Below are 16,507 nucleotides of genomic sequence, written 5' to 3'. Positions count from 1 at the left end.
ACAGATGCGATGTTTTGGGGACAGAGGAGTGGGCAGGGGAAGGAGGTGACAGGAGAGAGGAGCATGGAGACGGACGGATGGACGGGCGGGCGGATGGATGACAGTCCTGTGTGGGGGCACAGTGACCCGCAGTGGCTGTTGGCAGCTCAGCAGTTTCTCCCTGGGTACATCCTCACTGCCCAGGTTCTGTCTCCCCAGGCAGTCCATCTCAAGACATGCAGGTGTCCAGAGCCCTGGAACTGCCTGGTGGGGATCTCTGCTTCTGGGGAGGCTGCAGCCCTTGTTCCAAGAGGGTAGATGTGAGCTAGGGTCGGAGCAGGTGCCAGGAGCCTGCCGTGGTTGGTGTAATGTGGGGCAAGAGAGAAATAAATGGGGGTGGATACAAGGAAAGGAAGAAGGGATGGGGAAGCATGGTAAAGGAAAGAATGATAGCTAATTCGCTGCCATTGCCATGTGGGGACAACAGAGGAGGAGAGACCCATTGCTTAAGGAGGGTTGTGCCAGCTCCCAGCAGGAACACAGGACCGGGCACAGAAATGCTGGCACCTGCCAGCCCATGGCTGCAGGAGCATCAGGGCCAAACACATCCATCACCTGATATGCAACCTGGCTCAGCAGGAGACCACAGGGAGTACCACACACTGGAGTAGGGCTGAAACAAGGGGAACTGGAATGGTAGAGGCAGAGAGGAAAAGGCACGAAGGAAAGCAACAAAAGTGCCAGGAAGGAGGAGGGGAGCTGAAGGCATGTCACAGGCTAAAAACGTTCACCTTGATGGGCTGTGACAGGTTTAATTTCCAGAGTACAATCATTAAAGTGATGGATGGGAGGCGTTCATCTCGCGCCTGGTGCACTCAAGCCCACCGTGGCTGCAGGAGGGTTTGTTTTGTTGCTGTTATTTATGAGGCTGTTTCTGGAGGAGCCAGGCACTCGTCCAGAGCTAGGGGGACAGAGGAGGGGACACAACTGATGCTGGAAGAGTTAGCGTGCTGATTTACAGCTGGGCTGCTTAGCTGGATGACTCATTTGTAAACATCGAGAAATGCCATTAAAGCTGCATCTCCTTCCTGCCTCCGCCCTGGCACCCTCGCTGTGCTGTTTGATGCGGCCAGGCCCACTCTCCACCATAGTGCTGCCTGCGCACCCTGGAGGCACTGTCTCTCCCCACCGGAAAAATGTCTGCCTGAGGGTCATCCAGGGCACTGGGAAGATGTAGGACTGTCCCATGGTGGTGCCCCATGATAATAATAATACCCCATGTGCAGCCAGGGCTCCCCACCCTCTGCCTTTGCTGGTCCTGGCCCCATAACTACTTTTGGCAATGCTAACAACTTGTTACTTGTGTCACCAATGCTCCGAGGAGCTCAGGGTGACCTGGCCCCATTAAGCTGTCACTCCATCCCTACGAGACCACTCTCCAGCCTGCTGCAGCCTGTGACCCCTTGCCACCCTGCAATCCCGACGCCGTCGTCACTCATCCATCCGATGCACCCACGGCCTTCACGGCCCCTCTCTACTGGTTTTCAGCTTTATGCTGCTGCCTTCCCCTGCACTCATCCACAACCCCCCTCGCTCCCCGCTCTCTCCTGTGCCCCTGCATCCCTCCCTCTCCCACCTGCTCTCCTCCATCTCCTTGCCCCTGAATTTCCCACCTGCCCTCGATCTCTCTCCTCCCTGCACCCCTGAGAACTCCTCAGCGGCCTCCTTCACCCGTCCACGTTCCCCTGACCCCCGTCTGCCCTCTCCCCCTCCCTCTCCCTTCTCCCTCTCCCCTCTCCCCTCTCCCCTCTCCCCCCTCCCTCTCCCCCCCTCCCTCTCCCCTCTCCCTCTCCCTCTCCCCACTCCCTCTCCCTCTCCCTCTCCCCTCTCCCCTCTCCCCTCTCCCCTCTCCCCCCTCCCTCTCCCCTCTCCCTCTCCCTCTCCCCCTCGCCCTCTCCCTCTCCCTGTCCCTCTCCCTCTCCCTCTCCCCTCTCCCTCTCCCTCTCCCTGCCCCGGGCCCGTTCCAGCGCCTCCTCCCTGCGCGTCCCTCCGCCGCCCCCTGGCGGTCACCGCTGCCCGCGCTAATTGACCCTGGGCGGCCGCCGTCGCCGCTCCGGGAGCCGCCGCGTCTGGTCTCCATGGCAACACCAGCCGGCTCGCGCGGCGCTGAGCGGTCGGGACCGGCACCGGGACCGGCACCGGCACCGGGACCGGACGGCACCGAGGTGTCTCGGGCTCCCGGTGCTTTAGGGAGCGGGGCTAGGATCGAGGGAGCCAGACTAGCCCGGGGGCGATGGTGACTCGGGGCCCGGGTTTCTGCTCCGCTCCGGGGGCAAGCAGGGTTATAATGGAGCGGGCCGTGCCCCAGGGAGCTGAGCGGGCGCTCGCTGTAAGGGGACAGGGTCCTGCCACATTCATCCATACATAGATTTTGTTATCTATCGAGGGGGCCAGGCCGTGCTGCAGAGCACAGCTTTGCTGTACTGTGCTCTGCGGGCCGACAGTGGGCAGGGCTGTGCTATCCAGCGCCTGGCAGAGCCCTTCCACAGGGGCTGGGCTGCGAGTCACGACCCGCGGGTCATCGCGACAGCCGTGCTCTGTGCGGGGCTGGACTCGGCTGCGATCTGGGGACACAACGGGGGCTGCTCCCCTGCAGGGAGGGGCCTCAGCACCGCCTGGAGCCTCAGGAGCGCCGTCGGGTCGCTGCTGCCCAGCTCTTTGCAGCAAAGGCTTTGTGGGTGCAGGAGCAGCACGTGTGAGAAGTTTTTCCTCTTGTTTCTCAGATGCTTGCTCAGGTGCATGACAAGCCCCAAAATTCTGACTCTTTTCGGAAAACTGGCCATGACAGGAAGGTGAGCGGAGGAGCAAAGAGTGCTACTGACGTGGGTAGAGTGTTTGGCAGGCAGGGAGAGGAGAGAAACAAACAAAAAAACGTTTAGCCTTTGCATCCGTCGTTCATCACATCTTTTAGTATCTGCTGTTTGGGCTGAGGCCGGGAGGGGTCCTCCTCTGGAGCCCGGAGCAGGGCTTTGGGCACTCCTGGAGTTTTGCCGCGGGGTGGCTCCTCTCATCCCTTGCCAGAGTCAGAAACCCTTAACGTAGAGGAAACAGGTGATTTAGTGACTTCTCCTCCCTTCCTCCCAAACTACTACTCCCTAAGGTGTCTGCAAGAGAGGCAAAGAAGAAGAAAGTCATATTCTGGGGCATTGAGGTGCCTGAAACACTCAGTTGGCATGGCTGGGAACTTGGAAAAGAGATGATCAAACACCTGACCTTGAAAAATGTTCATGGGAAAGCCCAGAAGCTGAGTTACAGGTGCGTGGGAAGTCTGTTTGTCCTTTGTATTCCTCACGCTCTCTCTGCATCTTCACTCCTCCTGCTGTTATCGGTCACATCAGCACCTTTTCTCAGTTTCACCTTCCCTCTCTCCCCTTGATCGCTGTGCTGGAGACAACGTGTGCAGCCTTAGGTTGCAGGACAGAAACCTGCTAATTCAGAAACACAGGCCTTGTTCCTGGCAGAAGTCTGTTAAATGAAATGCCTTGTTTTAAATTCTGTTTTGCTGATACTTCTGTCTGTGAGGCATTTCCAGTCTAGTGAGATTTTAATTGTGGACGTATGCCAGCCAGTCACTAGTGTGACCTAAAACCATTGCTCCCAGAGTCCCTCTGGATGCTGAGCCATTCCAGCAGTCCCTGTGACCCTCCCTGCTCTGAAAGTCAATTTTTTTTGCCCTGTGTGTTTTGCTCATACTGCATGTCCTGAAAACATAAAATACGGTTCAAGGAAGGGGTGGCTACTTAGAGCTGGGAATTTTCAGGACACACGGGTTCTGTGCCTCTCTACTGTTTTGCTGCCAAAGTACTCTTGGGGTCCAGTGTGTAAAGTGCTTGTAAATTGTGGGGTCTGGAGGTGTTGGTTATTTATCCTCTTTTCTGCTGTCTTACTTAAACTGCCCACCCTCAGACAAAATCTCTGTTTTGATTTTGTTATCTAGAGCTCCTTCCACGCCATTCTTCTTCACTGTTTTCCCGCAGCCGATTACTCTGAGCCCTGGTATGTCTGTAACTCTGCCCATCGTTTTCCGGCCAAGTGAAAAGGTAAAGCAGCAACAATATCACAACTGCTCTCAGTGCTCAGGCTGCATTCCGGGGGAGGGCAGAGAGCCTCTGCCTCTCTTGTCCTTTCTGATTTGTTTTCACTTGAATGCATGAGTCCTTGGGGAAATTCTAGCATAGAAGGAGTGGGCAGAATGACCTTCCTGATCCCTCCACATCTTCATTACAAACCAGAGCCTTAATTCCTGACTTCTCTGCCGAGTTTGCCAGTAGTTATGAGATGACTCTTCACAAAAAATGTTCCCAGGTTTTCTGTACTGGGAATGTACTGCTTCTGCCTTTCAACTCAGTAAGATAAAGTGCTTCAACTGTCCACAGCTGGTTTGATCCCAAGGAAATACATCTGGGTGGTCGTAGTGCAGCACCTTGGGTTGAGGGACTCGCTTTCCGCTTTCCTACAGGAGATTCCAAACCCTCTACGTTCAAGGGCTACTGGTTTTCTAAAGAGATATGTCAGGGGCCTCCCTTCTTTTGGATGGAGTGTGTTTCTTTAAGCTTTATTTTAAACAGTAAAGTTTCTTTTTATCCTGACCCTTGTCTTGATTTTCAGGTTGTTTGTAGTGTCTGTCTTGGCTCTGAGTTTTGACCGCTGGCTCTTGTCGATAGCTATATGTCTTTAATATGTATCACTGTCCTAGCCATAGAGCAGGGTCACTGGACAGATTCCCAGTACCCTGCTCTCTTAGTATCGTGATTTTCTGATGACTGTTTGGTGTTCCCTTTATGAAATAAGCTACTGGCCTTGTTCCATTTTCAGTGAATGGTTTGTCTGCAGCAGATCAATCACTAAAGCAAGAGGCTGCCTTTCTTAGAGAGAGCAAGGACTGTGTGTGCTGCAGTGTCCAAGGTCTCTCCTTACCAGTATGTGTTACTCAGAAAGGGTGACAAATTGGAAGCATAGAAAACATGTATCTTTCAATTCCTTCTATCTTGGCTGGTTAGCAGATGTCCTGAGGCTATATGCACACAGTGCTGTCAATGCTGCATCTTTAAGATGTGTGTTATCTGCTTGGATCTCTAGCTGACAAAGCACTTGATCAAAGATTAACACTTCTGTGTTCATGGAGCTCAAAGAATGGCTGTACATGCTTCAGTTCAGCTGAATTGGGATCTTGAAAGTACTGAAAGAAATTCATCTGCGTTGAAACAAACCAGGTAAAACAAATGTGGCCTTCAACTGCTCTCTGTGAGGTTGTTTGTGTTCCCTGACAGAGGAGTATGCCTGAGTACCTTCCACACTGCCTGCCCTTTCTGAGTGATCCATACGCTCTCTGTCCTGCACAGACACCTCCACTGGTGCCTCTGTTGCCAACATTTTTTCCCCCAACACTTGGAGTGGTGAAGGTCACAGGTATTCATGGGTGGAGCTGCAGCACCTGCAAGGTGGAATCCATCTAACTGCTGTCTCCTTTTGCTTTTCTGTGCAGAGGGATTATGAAGACAACATCTTCTTTATGAAGGCTGAGGGTGAGTTCTCTGTTACCCTGCATGCTACGCTTCCACGCTTCTGTCTGTCCATCCCGGCTGATGTCCAGTTGCCTGTCTGTGCTGTCCACAATCTTACGGAGGCGATGTTTCCAGTGTGCAACATTGGGTGAGTGAGAGGTGGCTAAGCAGACACTCCTTCTGTTTTTTCAGGTATTTTGCCACTTTCTTGGACTCTCCAGTGAATGCAGCTCATTCCAGTGGTTATTAGTTCTGTTGGCTGCCTTAACAGAAGACAAAACTCTGCCTTCCTTAAGGTCTTGGCGGAAAAGACAGCAGGATGATAGTACAGGTCACTAGGTAGATGTGGGCACATCTTGGTATCTCACATCTGTTTGCTGCCAGGATATGCTGAGAACAATTCATGCACAGAAACTAGGTGGGGACAAGTAGAGTGTCCCACTGAGAACACCCCACATTCACTGGAGAGGCCTGGGCTTCTGTTTACAGGGAGAGATGAGCTGCTAGCTGGCAACATTTTAGTCACTTAGGAGGAAGGATGCTCCCAGTTACCAAGATTTGTCATATTTTAATGAGGAAGGACAGTACTGTAGAAAGGAATGCAGTGAAGTTCCCAGGCAAAGAGGAGGTGTACTTCCAAGTGGTTCCAACCTTTTTAAGTACTTCAGTCTCCACCTGGAGAAATAATTTATTACAAGTGAGAGGTCCAGGATGTTGGAGGATAAGGACGGTAAGCAACACACAACTTAGATCAATGAAATAGAAAATTGGCATTGGCAATCATGTTCTTTGCAGAAATCAAACAAGCAAAGGGGGTTCTGGAAAATTGAATGAGGTATTAGGGAAATGGCTCAATCCTCTCTGCTCACTTTAGCATATAACAGAGGAACAAATATTCATTTGGAATTAAGTAGCTCCAAATATGCTGGAAAAGCAAATACTTAATTGTGGAACTGATTTGCTTGCTATCATCTTATGGTCATTAATAAAGTCCTTAGCTGTAATAAATAATATTCATGAAAGTGTGACCAGAGCATTTGCAGAGACTAGAGACAAATTTCTTCACAGCATCACATATTTGTCCAGCTGCATTTGAGATTCTTCCATTCAGCACTGGTTGCTTCACATCCTAACTGAATAACCTATTGGGAAAGGCCCATCCTATGCATGATTGCATAGGCAGCAAATGATCCACCCATCTGCTTAAAATGTATCTCCGTTTCCTAGTGATCTTGCTAGTGTCTTTGCCTGGGAGACACCAAGCCCTTTCTTCATCATTCCTGACTGTGGCAGACTGAATCCAGGTGCTGAGTGCATGGTCAAGGTGATCTTCCAGCCCAAGGTGGCTGGGGTGCATGATGCAGCAGCAACATGCTGGTTTGGAGGTGAAGTGAAACAAAAGAGGACAATCCAGCTAAAGGCCCTGGGTGAGTCTTTCTTGCATTTAACACACGAAGAAATGCGTATTACCCCTAACTCTGGAATAGCATTCCACAGGGATACATGGAGGGCCTGCACTTTGAGGCTCTGCCAAATTTGGCTCAACCCAGTGATGAGCAAGTGAAGCCCACGGTTTGAAATCTGTGAAATTCTCTAATGTACTTTTGCCAATTTGGAAGTGTTATCTGAAGAGACAGAGGGTCCAATATGCCCTGTGGCATGCTTTGGCCAAACCAGCATTTCCAAGGCCTGTTTAAGTTGACAGAGGGAAAAAAAAAATGAGAGGAATTCACTGGAAAAGGCCTCCACAAACTCCTGGCTTTGTTTGCACTCAGTGTGTCCTGTCTGTCCCTGCCAGACAGAGAGGCAGAGGGAAATTTCTAAAGCTTTCTGGATTCAAGCTAAAATAAGCAATGAATTTCATTAACAAGTCCTTGCCAGAAGTGACTTGTATGGCCACTGACAAACAAAAAATGTGATTCTGAGTTAAGTAAATTAGGGCTGGAAGGAAGCTGATTTGGTTCAAAGCAGGGCCAACTTTGAAGGCAGATCTAACTTCAGAGTTATCTGAGGTTCTTCAGAGGCTTGTCCAGTTGAGTGTTGAATATCCAAGAATAGAGGTTCCACCTGTCTTTCCTAATCCAGCATACTATTCTCTTTAACAGCCAAATACCCGTGCCTGTGTGTGAGTGTGACAGGAAAGAAGTCTAAAGTTGTACAGCCGGGGAAGTTTCAGGTCCTGCATTTTGGATCCGTACCAGTGGGGACTACTGTGGAGAAGTCTGTGGAAATCTTCAACATGTCTGTGGTATGGGGAGAGGGAGATTGACTTGAGAGAAGCTGGCAAACAGACACATTTCTCTGGGATATGTGGTCTTGTGTATCTCCCCTAATGCTGTGAAAATAACCTAAGTGTGAATGTGAATGAAGCAGAGGTGATGACCCTTCCCCTACCAACCATGCCATTCACCCTTGCCTGCCAGCTACAGTGCTGGCAAATTAGCTATTTGCAGCATGGTATTGCAATTTCCCCCAGCTTTCCTTCTGTGCTTGGTCCAGATCACATAGCCACCATGTCCTTTTCATCCTGCAGCTCTCCTGCTCACCCTGGACAAGCCCTGGACAAGTCTTGTGTGATGTTGTGTCAGTCTCAGATTGGTGTGTGTGTGCGTCCCAGGCAACTGATGGATCTTCCACTGCCCTCTGTGGACTGCAGCCCAGTGAATTGTTCAAAAAATCAAATGGACTTGAGCACCTTGTTACCTGTGCTAGCTCAGCTCATCCCAGCCTCTTACGTGATGGATGTACTCAGAGGCTGCTGACATGGATGTCAGCAGTGCTGCCTCCTCCACGGGCCCTGCAGCTTGGGAGTGGAAAAGACACACTTATTTTTGTACTGTTATTGTTCACATTGCAGTGGTGCTCAGCATTGCCAGGCAAGGGTCAGGACAGGTTTTTTTACGAGTCTTGAGTAAAGTCTCAGAGCACCAGCTTTGGGTTTTTTTTGAAAAGAAGACCCACAAACAGGTTGGAACTGTGGATAGAGGGAAATAAGTTACCTGCCTGCATGTTTCCCCGGTCACAGCAGTCACTTAGGTTATTTTGGCCCCTAGGGACACCTTGAGCCATCTTTCCACCTACCAGGAAGGGCACTCCAACCCCAGAGGCCACCGTGAGTTTTGCTGCAGCCTGCTGATTTCTGAGCATGTTGTGGGAACTTGTTGCCACCCGTTCTCCATTGGAACAAGGTGGCAGAGGTTTGCCGCACAGCAGTTCTGTGGTGGCCTTGGTGTTCTTGGTGGTGTTCAGCACTGCTGAAAACTATAGTTCTTACCTGATTAGTGATAACTGCAGTTCTTACCTGATTCATTCAGAGCCATCCTGGCTCATGTTGGCTCCTTTGTTGACCTATTTCTTTTCTACTTGTAGGTTGATGCACCATGTAAAATAGAACGAGCAAAGGACCCTCTGCTTCGTGATTATATTTTCTCCTGTGATGTATCCCATGGTGTTGTCCCTGCCAAAGGGAAGCTGGTCTTGTGCATACGGTTTCAGCCTCAAATTGTAGGAGAGCACATTACTGACTATTTCACTATCACATCTGCTGGATGTCACTTAGAGACCTTTCTGAAAGTGGTTGGCTCATGTAAAGGTACCAAAGCCTTCTCCATTTCTCTCTGTCAGCTTCTTACCACTGGAGGGAAAAGATTAGTGCTTGGGGAAAGACTAGAAACTATCATAGCCTGCAGTCACAGACTAAACTCCTGCTGGGATCCTGGCTGTCCCTGGTGTACCATTTAGCATTTAAACTTTTCTGACTGTTTTAAGTGAATGTCCAACTGTTTGCTGGGACTAGTGGGTTCGCTGAAGAGTTGAATCTGTTTGGGAATATCAGTTAAGTGCAACAGTGTCTTGTGACATCTGTTGGAAGAAACATCTATGACAGGTCCAGGATCTTATCTTGCATGTTGTGCTAGGTCCTTCTGTGTCCCTGCACCAGCATTCTGTGGACTTTGACTGGATCAACCTTGGAGAAAGTTCAATGCAGACACTGAAAATCAGCAACATGTCAGATGTCCCGGGCTACTATCAGTTTGATATTGATTGCAAAGGGAGCGTCTTCTCCTTGGATCACCCCTGCGGGGTCGTGGAGGGCACAACAACACTAACACTGAAGGTGACCTTTCGACCTACTCACCCGATGAATTATCACCGCAGAGTCGTGTGCCTTGTCCACCACCAGGTATGGGAGGCAAAGGGTAGTTTCATTGCTATGATACTTTAGAGGTATCTTCCAGTGTAATCCAAGAGGGCTGGCCTGTCTCAGTAGTCCCTGCAAATCTCTTCCCACTGCATTTTCATTGATACCTATCATAGAGTTGTTAAGATTGGAAAAGACCTCTAAGATCTTTGAGTCCAGCCATTAACACAGCACTGCCAAGTCCCCCACTAACCATGTCTCCAAAGTGCCGCATCTACATGCCTTTTAAATACCTCCAGGGATGATGATTCAAATACATTCCTGGGCAGCCTGGAGTGACAACCATTTTGGTGAAGAAATTTTTCCCATTATCCAATCTAACCACTGCCCAAACACAACTTGAAGTCATTTCCTCTTGTCCTTTCACGTCTTAGCTGGGAGAAGAGACCAGCTTCCACCTGTGTATACCCTCCTTTCAGGTAGTTGTAGAGAATAATAAAATTCCCTGAGCCTTCTTTTTCCTGGGCTAAACACCCCCAATCCCTCTCCCATTCCTCATAAGGCTTGTGCTCCGGACCCCTCACCAACTTTATTGCCTTTCTCAGGACACACTCCAGCCCCTTAATGTTTTTCTTCTGCTGAGGGGCCCCAAACTGGAGATAGTAGTCATGGCATGGTCTCACCAGTGCTGAGTACAAGGTGACAATCACTGCTCTGGTCCTGCTGGCTGCACTATTTTGATACAAGCCAGGATGCCCCTGACCTTCTTGGCCACCCAGGCACACATTGGCTGTTGTCAGCCATCACCCACAGGTGCTTTTCTGATGAGCAGCTTTCCAACAACTGTGCCCCAAGCTTGTAATGCTGCCTGGGGTTATTGTGACCCAAGTGCAGGACCTGGACTCTTGTTGAGCAGAATCCCCATGGGGCAGGTTCCTCTCAGTAATATGATGTGGATAGTCAGTAATGCTTGTGGATAGGGTGAGGTGTATCCTCCATGGCTCTTGTCCATTTAGGTCTCTCTCCTAACTTTAGTTGCACAGCTGTGCAGTGAGTGCCTTCAATTTTCACTCCAGTTTCAAGAAAGTTCTTGTCTCACATTGAGCCATAAAGTAAATGGCAGCCTTAAACTGCAGATGCTAAGCCTTTCCCAGGCATGGTTTTGGAAGTGAGATACTGGTATGGTGTAGCTCTCAAAGCAATCACGGGACAGTTCATTTCTTATTATCCTGTCTTGTGTTTTCCCAGGAACCCATGTATGTGGACTTTTTTGGTACCTGCCATTCAGACACAGCTAAGCCAACCACCCTTCGAGAAAGACACCTCTCCTGCTACCGAACCAACATGGTGAGGGGACTGACTTTCTACCCCCCTGATATCCTGAGTGCGATGCTGAAGGATGGGAAGTTGAGGATGGATGAAAAAGGAGCCCTCATGCTGCCCCCTGAGGTATGAGCTGCCCTCCCTGGAATCTAAGACACTTCCAGCTGTTCTCTATATATGCTGGGTGTCTGTCATACAGAAGAGAGATCTAGAAGGGCTTGCAGGATGACAGATTGATTTATTTAGTATTTCTGCTGTTGATGTTCCCAGCACACACAAGCACTATCTTTCTCAGCTGGATTTTACCCTAGCTCAGCCACAAAGCTTCTTTCTGGCTTTAACTCAATAATGGGGTCATCTTTTGCTTCATCTCTAGTTTCAGATTGAGGCTTACAAACAGGAGCCTCCTTGAAGCCTAGACTTTGAGCTGTCCTAGGTACTCTTACTGACATGCATCTCGCATGGCCTCTTGCTCATGAAGGCAATCAGTGCCTGGTGTCTCCCACAGGCACACTTTCCCTGCTCACACTGAGATATTTCCATCCTTTAGATTTCTGAGGACCACCCACCCAAGGAATACTTTGAACCCAATGCCATGAATGAATATTTCTACTATGGTGTAAGCAGCGACTTGGCCTTGTTTCCTGCTCATGTTAGTGTCAGCCCCAGGGAGTATGATTTTGGATGCTGCAAGCCACCACTCAAGGAAGAACCCCTTTCTCTCCGTGTGACCAATCACACCAAAGGAAATATCACTGTTGCCTGGACTCCAAGCCATGGCAGTGCCTTCCACGTGCACCCCGAAATCTGTGACATATCACCTTTGAAGTCTTCAACCTTCTATGTCTTTTGCAAACCCACTCAGGTCAACAGTCTTTATGCAGCAGAGCTGGAAGGTTTTGCTGTTTACAAGGTTAGTAGGAATTACTAAGACCAGATGTGACCTAGGAAACAATTGTTTGCAGAATAAAGTATTTTGAGGGAGCTAAAATTCAGTTTAAAGCCTTAATTTTGAATTTGACAAATTAACACCTCTATTAACTCTTTTGGCTACTGCTTTGATACACTGTTGGATTAAAGTTTCTCTTTCACCTGTGTCCTGGCAGAGAAATGACAGAAACAAGTCACAGCTCATGCACTTGCACAGGTACACTTGCTCTTACCTCTGGGGAAGATGAAGCATGGTACACCTCACTGAAAGAGGAATTAGTGTGAATTATTGCACTGTTAGTGTAGATGTTAACATGCACAAGAATGGTTATTGTGGCCTGGGTGATGGGCAATAACTTGGCCTTTGTGTCTGGCCCTCCACAAGTAAAGCTGCTGCGGGCACTGTCACTCTTCTCCCAAGTGACACAGGATTCACATTACACGAGTCTGCAGTTACAGGAGATTTAGTGCCCAGAAATGTCCTGGTAAGTGAAACTTAGCATTTGCAAGCCTCTCTCTCTTTGTTTCTCATCTGGCACTGGTCAGTCCTTCCCTGAAAATGTCAATTCCTTAGCCCCAGGCATGTCACTGAAAAAGCAGCTGTTGAGATAGTGTGTGCACTTGGTCTCTTCCAACTCAGATTAACCTGTGATTCTGTGAACGCACTTTACCACACCTCCTTCCTGCTTACACTGCACTTTCCCTTGTGTGTCTGCAGGTGATGAGACACTACACCAACATTGAGAATGATGCCACCCTCTGTCCGTCGTGGTGCCTGACTGTGAGGCTGAGAGCACACACATATGAAGCAAAACGGGTGCCCTTCATTCCACAGTACATCCTGGATGTCCCCAAAGTGTGTAGCTGATTGACCTTCAGATCTTTGCAGAGACACTCAGTGTTTGCCTCTGAATTCCTTAATTTGTCTCCCATTGCACTGAGATATGTCTTTTGTGGTCTCTGAGGGTTTGGAGGCTCCTGCTGTGGTACAAAAGTATTATGCTGTTTCTCCTGCATTAGCTTCCCAGCCTCCACCATGTCAGCTATACTGACTATCTCATTAGCTCTGAGAGAAAAGCTATTGGGATCACCTTCCTGTCTGTTTAGGAGGAAATGGACACTAACAAGGGTGTTCAGTCCCCCCCCAGGAGCCTCAAAAAATATGCATGTGCTTGGGCAAACATTGTGAAAAATAGGTGGTTGTAAGATAGAGGGGAAGGTTCTCTCTCTCTTCCTGCTGTTTCTGTAGCACAGTAAGGTATTTTTCCTATAAGATAAAGTGAGCTCTGATCCTAAGAAGTAAGAATAGTCTTGAAAAACTCTTATAAAATGTGGAGCATTTTATATGTTACAGTGGAGCAAATTCTAGCCTGTTGGAATTCTTCATCCAGGATGTCGCTATCCATGCAGAAACTGCAGTCACCATCAAGCAGCTTGCTTACTGGATGGGCATAAAGCATGGCATGGTGGAAAATAGCTTCACCAGTCCCAGGAGCCCATGAGGGCCACTGTGGGACGGGAAAAGATCATCATTTGTGTACCTATGAATGGTTTCATTTCTTTCTTTGAAAAGAAGCAGCTAGAAAGTTCTCCATAGATTCAGGATAGTGTTTATTGGAACTTGGAATTGAATATAGTGAAAACTGGTTTTTAAACCCAGTGAAAACAATCCTTCTTGCTTGTCTCCACCAGACTTTTCCTCCTGTGGCTCCTGACACTGATACCTACTGCAGCATGCTGTTGTCCAACACAAGCACCTCTTTGATAACCTTCAGTGTGAACCAAATTGCTTGTCCCTCTGTTTTAGTCAAGCCCAGCTCAGGACACATCATTCCGGGAGGCCACCAGATCTTCCTTCTCTCCACTCACCCAGTCAACACAGTCTCACAGCAGCATGTCCTACCTCTGGAGCTGAACTCTTATCCTGCATACACCAAGGTAAGGAGAGGGAAGTGGGAGATGGTGAGCAGAGTTTTGTTCCCTTGTAGTCTTCCCTCATCACAGTGACTTGAATTGTGATGCCTATTACATCTCCTAATGCTTAGTTTGGATTTTTCTCTTTGGGAATAGGAATGAAAGAATATTTTCAACATTTAATATGGAGTCAACATTGCAGAAAGAAGGCCTTTGTGGTGCCAAACATCCCATACCCCTTGTTCCTTGCACTTTCATCTCTTGGAATACGTTGTATTATGCTAAGGGCCTGAGTTGACAGCACAGCCTAAAACACTTCCCCTCAGTTTGTTCTTGCTTCTCTTTTGTTGCAAGGTTCCTCCAGAGGTAGACTTCTAGCTAAGATCTGTTACTTTTTTCCTTGATTCCACAGGAGATTGTTCTCCAGAGTTGTGGGCAGTCCCTTTTTTTGCTCTTAGAAGGTGATGGAAATCTCTACTTCAAGCCTCTCCAGATAGGGACCTCCTCTACACGAATGTACACCATTAAAAACTGCACAAGGCTACCCATGGTTTTCACATGGAAGATCCGTCAGTCTGACAGGAACATCCTGTCTGTCAGCCCCACTGCAGGGATCCTCCAGCCCTATGAAGCCATGGTAAGTTCAAGTTCTACCAAAGCTGTAGTTTGCTCTCTACAATACAACTTCAGCCTGGCTTTGAATATCTGGATGTTCATTCCCAGCATGAATCTTTGACACAGATGGAGGTGGCATGTCTGTAGAGAACTAGGTTAGCTGTAATGGAGAAAGGGACAGTGCATAAAATATAATTGTTGAGGTGTTTGAGTTTATCTCTGGACTGGATTTCCTGTGAACAGTCTTCCCTCTTGTGATTGCAGGCTCAGGCATGGACTTTTACTCCTGACAAGGAAACCAAGTATCTGATGCGAGCTATGGTGTTTGTGAGGTGGCAAAACCCAGAGCCCGTGTCTCCCAAAGATGTCCATTATGTCTTACGGGTTATTGGAGAAGGGGCCCTGGGCACCATCAGGGTAAGGAACAGGGACCCACTGAGTAGTAGTAGTAGGGGGGACTAGGATGGGATGGGGGTCTTGGACTTTCTCTTTTTGCACAATCTGTACTGGAGGCAGCCAATAAGGATTTGCAGCAAAATTGCCAGACACTGTTTTCAGTGTTAATGACAGTACTCATTCTAGTGGCCTAATGGCAACATGTTATAAATGTCCTTCTGGTTCAAGTCTAACTTTAACAAATCCTTTGGGATTGCTGTATTTCAGACAATACCAAGCAAGCCATTTGGCTCCTTGGGAATTATGGTTCTTTTTTTCTGTCTGCTCTCCTTCTCCGTTTGTTTTGCCATTACTCTGATTTCTAAGTGTAGTGGACCTTTTAGTGCTATAGCCAGTACACCTCCATCTGGTTTTCCTGCTGTTATCTGCAGGTCTGTGCAGCCACTTCCATTTTAAGTCAGGTTTCTTAAGGAAACAGAGGTTAAAAAAAAATACTTTGTCAATCATTTGGATTGATAGGTGATAATGTCTTCGAGGTACTTAGTCATTATAAATTGTATGTGAGTGCACAACTAGCCAAAAGAGAGGGGGACTCTTTAAGCAGTCACAGAAGGGCTAGCAAATATCTCTCACCCTTGGCCAAAGTGCAGCTGGCCAGGTAGTGTTGTCACAGCCCTGAATATGCTGCATCCTACCATCCTTCCAGCAAGCAGCCTAAAAAACAGTAGGAGAAAGCATTTGGAGGAGGAATTGAGTCCCTTGCAGACCTATACCACATTTTATCATGCTCCAGCTACATGAAAGGAGTTTGTAGCAAAGTGGGTGTTGGTCTCTTTTCATGAGTAATAAGCAATAATTCAAGAGTAAATGACTTAAAATTGCACCAGGGGAGGTTTAGATTGGATACTTGGAAAAATTTCTTCAGGAAAGGGGTTGTGACTCATTGGAATGGGTTGCCCAATGAATTGGTTGAGTCATCATTCCTGGAAGTGTTTAAAAGACACGTAGATATGGTACTCACGGACATGGTTTAGTGGTGGACTTGGCAGTTTGAGGTCAATGGTTGAACTCAATGATCTTAAAGATCTTTTCTAACCTTGACAATTCTATCTCCCAGGGCATGCCAGGTCCTACACAAAGCAGGCAGTCCTTTGCACTGCACTGCACGTGCCAAGGTATCAGTATGTGGTGAGATAAGTGGTGGCTACACTCAGCCACAATGCTTGACATGTTAAAGTGACCCATGGCAGGTTTGTGTTCCAGGCACAACAGGAGCATCTGGACCTTGGAAATATTCTAGTTGGTGATCAAAAAAGCTGCAGCATTGTACTGATAAATGATGGGATCTGTGCTCTGAATTACATCCTCAGTGTGGAACAATTCATCACTGCGCCCCGTGGCCCTGAGGAGGTCCGCAGCGATCCACTGGGTACTGTAAAGGAATTAGCATGGGACAGGACCTTAGTTTTCCCCTCTTTTCTCCAAAATCAACCGAGAATTAACTTGGAGGTTGGACTGCTTGCTGGCTGGCTTGCGCTGATTCTCTCATACTTTGTCTGCTCCTTTGCATAGGAAGTGACTTTTCTAACTTGCTGGAAAAAGCATAATCCAGAGTCTGATTTATGGAAGTTAGACCAATCTGGAC

General features: G+C 48.3%; 1 protein-coding gene across 13 annotated transcripts in view; it reads left to right on the top strand.

Moving 5' to 3' along the window:
* Nucleotides 1-2,667: 2,667 nt before the first annotated feature.
* The window catches only part of CFAP65 (cilia and flagella associated protein 65), a 32,530-nt gene continuing 18,690 nt past the window's right edge, over nucleotides 2,668-16,507 (top strand). For 7 of the 13 annotated variants that reach the window (XM_040069794.2, XM_040069793.2, XM_040069790.2 and 4 more), the window contains exons 1-14: nucleotides 2,668-3,294; nucleotides 3,977-4,079; nucleotides 5,525-5,691; nucleotides 6,771-6,970; nucleotides 7,649-7,791; nucleotides 8,913-9,135; nucleotides 9,461-9,726; nucleotides 10,933-11,133; nucleotides 11,558-11,920; nucleotides 12,656-12,793; nucleotides 13,630-13,875; nucleotides 14,264-14,488; nucleotides 14,731-14,883; nucleotides 16,126-16,291. In XM_040069794.2, the coding sequence (XP_039925728.1) occupies nucleotides 3,236-3,294; nucleotides 3,977-4,079; nucleotides 5,525-5,691; nucleotides 6,771-6,970; nucleotides 7,649-7,791; nucleotides 8,913-9,135; nucleotides 9,461-9,726; nucleotides 10,933-11,133; nucleotides 11,558-11,920; nucleotides 12,656-12,793; nucleotides 13,630-13,875; nucleotides 14,264-14,488; nucleotides 14,731-14,883; nucleotides 16,126-16,291 (2,653 nt within the window). In that variant the 5' untranslated portion in view covers nucleotides 2,668-3,235. The remainder of the gene's footprint in view (nucleotides 3,295-3,976; nucleotides 4,080-5,524; nucleotides 5,692-6,770; nucleotides 6,971-7,648; nucleotides 7,792-8,912; nucleotides 9,136-9,460; nucleotides 9,727-10,932; nucleotides 11,134-11,557; nucleotides 11,921-12,655; nucleotides 12,794-13,629; nucleotides 13,876-14,263; nucleotides 14,489-14,730; nucleotides 14,884-16,125; nucleotides 16,292-16,507) is intronic. The other 6 variants (XM_040069789.2, XM_040069788.2, XM_040069787.2 and 3 more) reach the window with 3 other exon arrangements.

The sequence above is a fragment of the Hirundo rustica genome, chromosome 7 (genome assembly GCF_015227805.2).
Source record: "Hirundo rustica isolate bHirRus1 chromosome 7, bHirRus1.pri.v3, whole genome shotgun sequence".
Lineage (NCBI taxonomy): Eukaryota > Metazoa > Chordata > Aves > Passeriformes > Hirundinidae > Hirundo > Hirundo rustica.
This window is presented reverse-complemented; position numbering and strand designations above follow the sequence as displayed.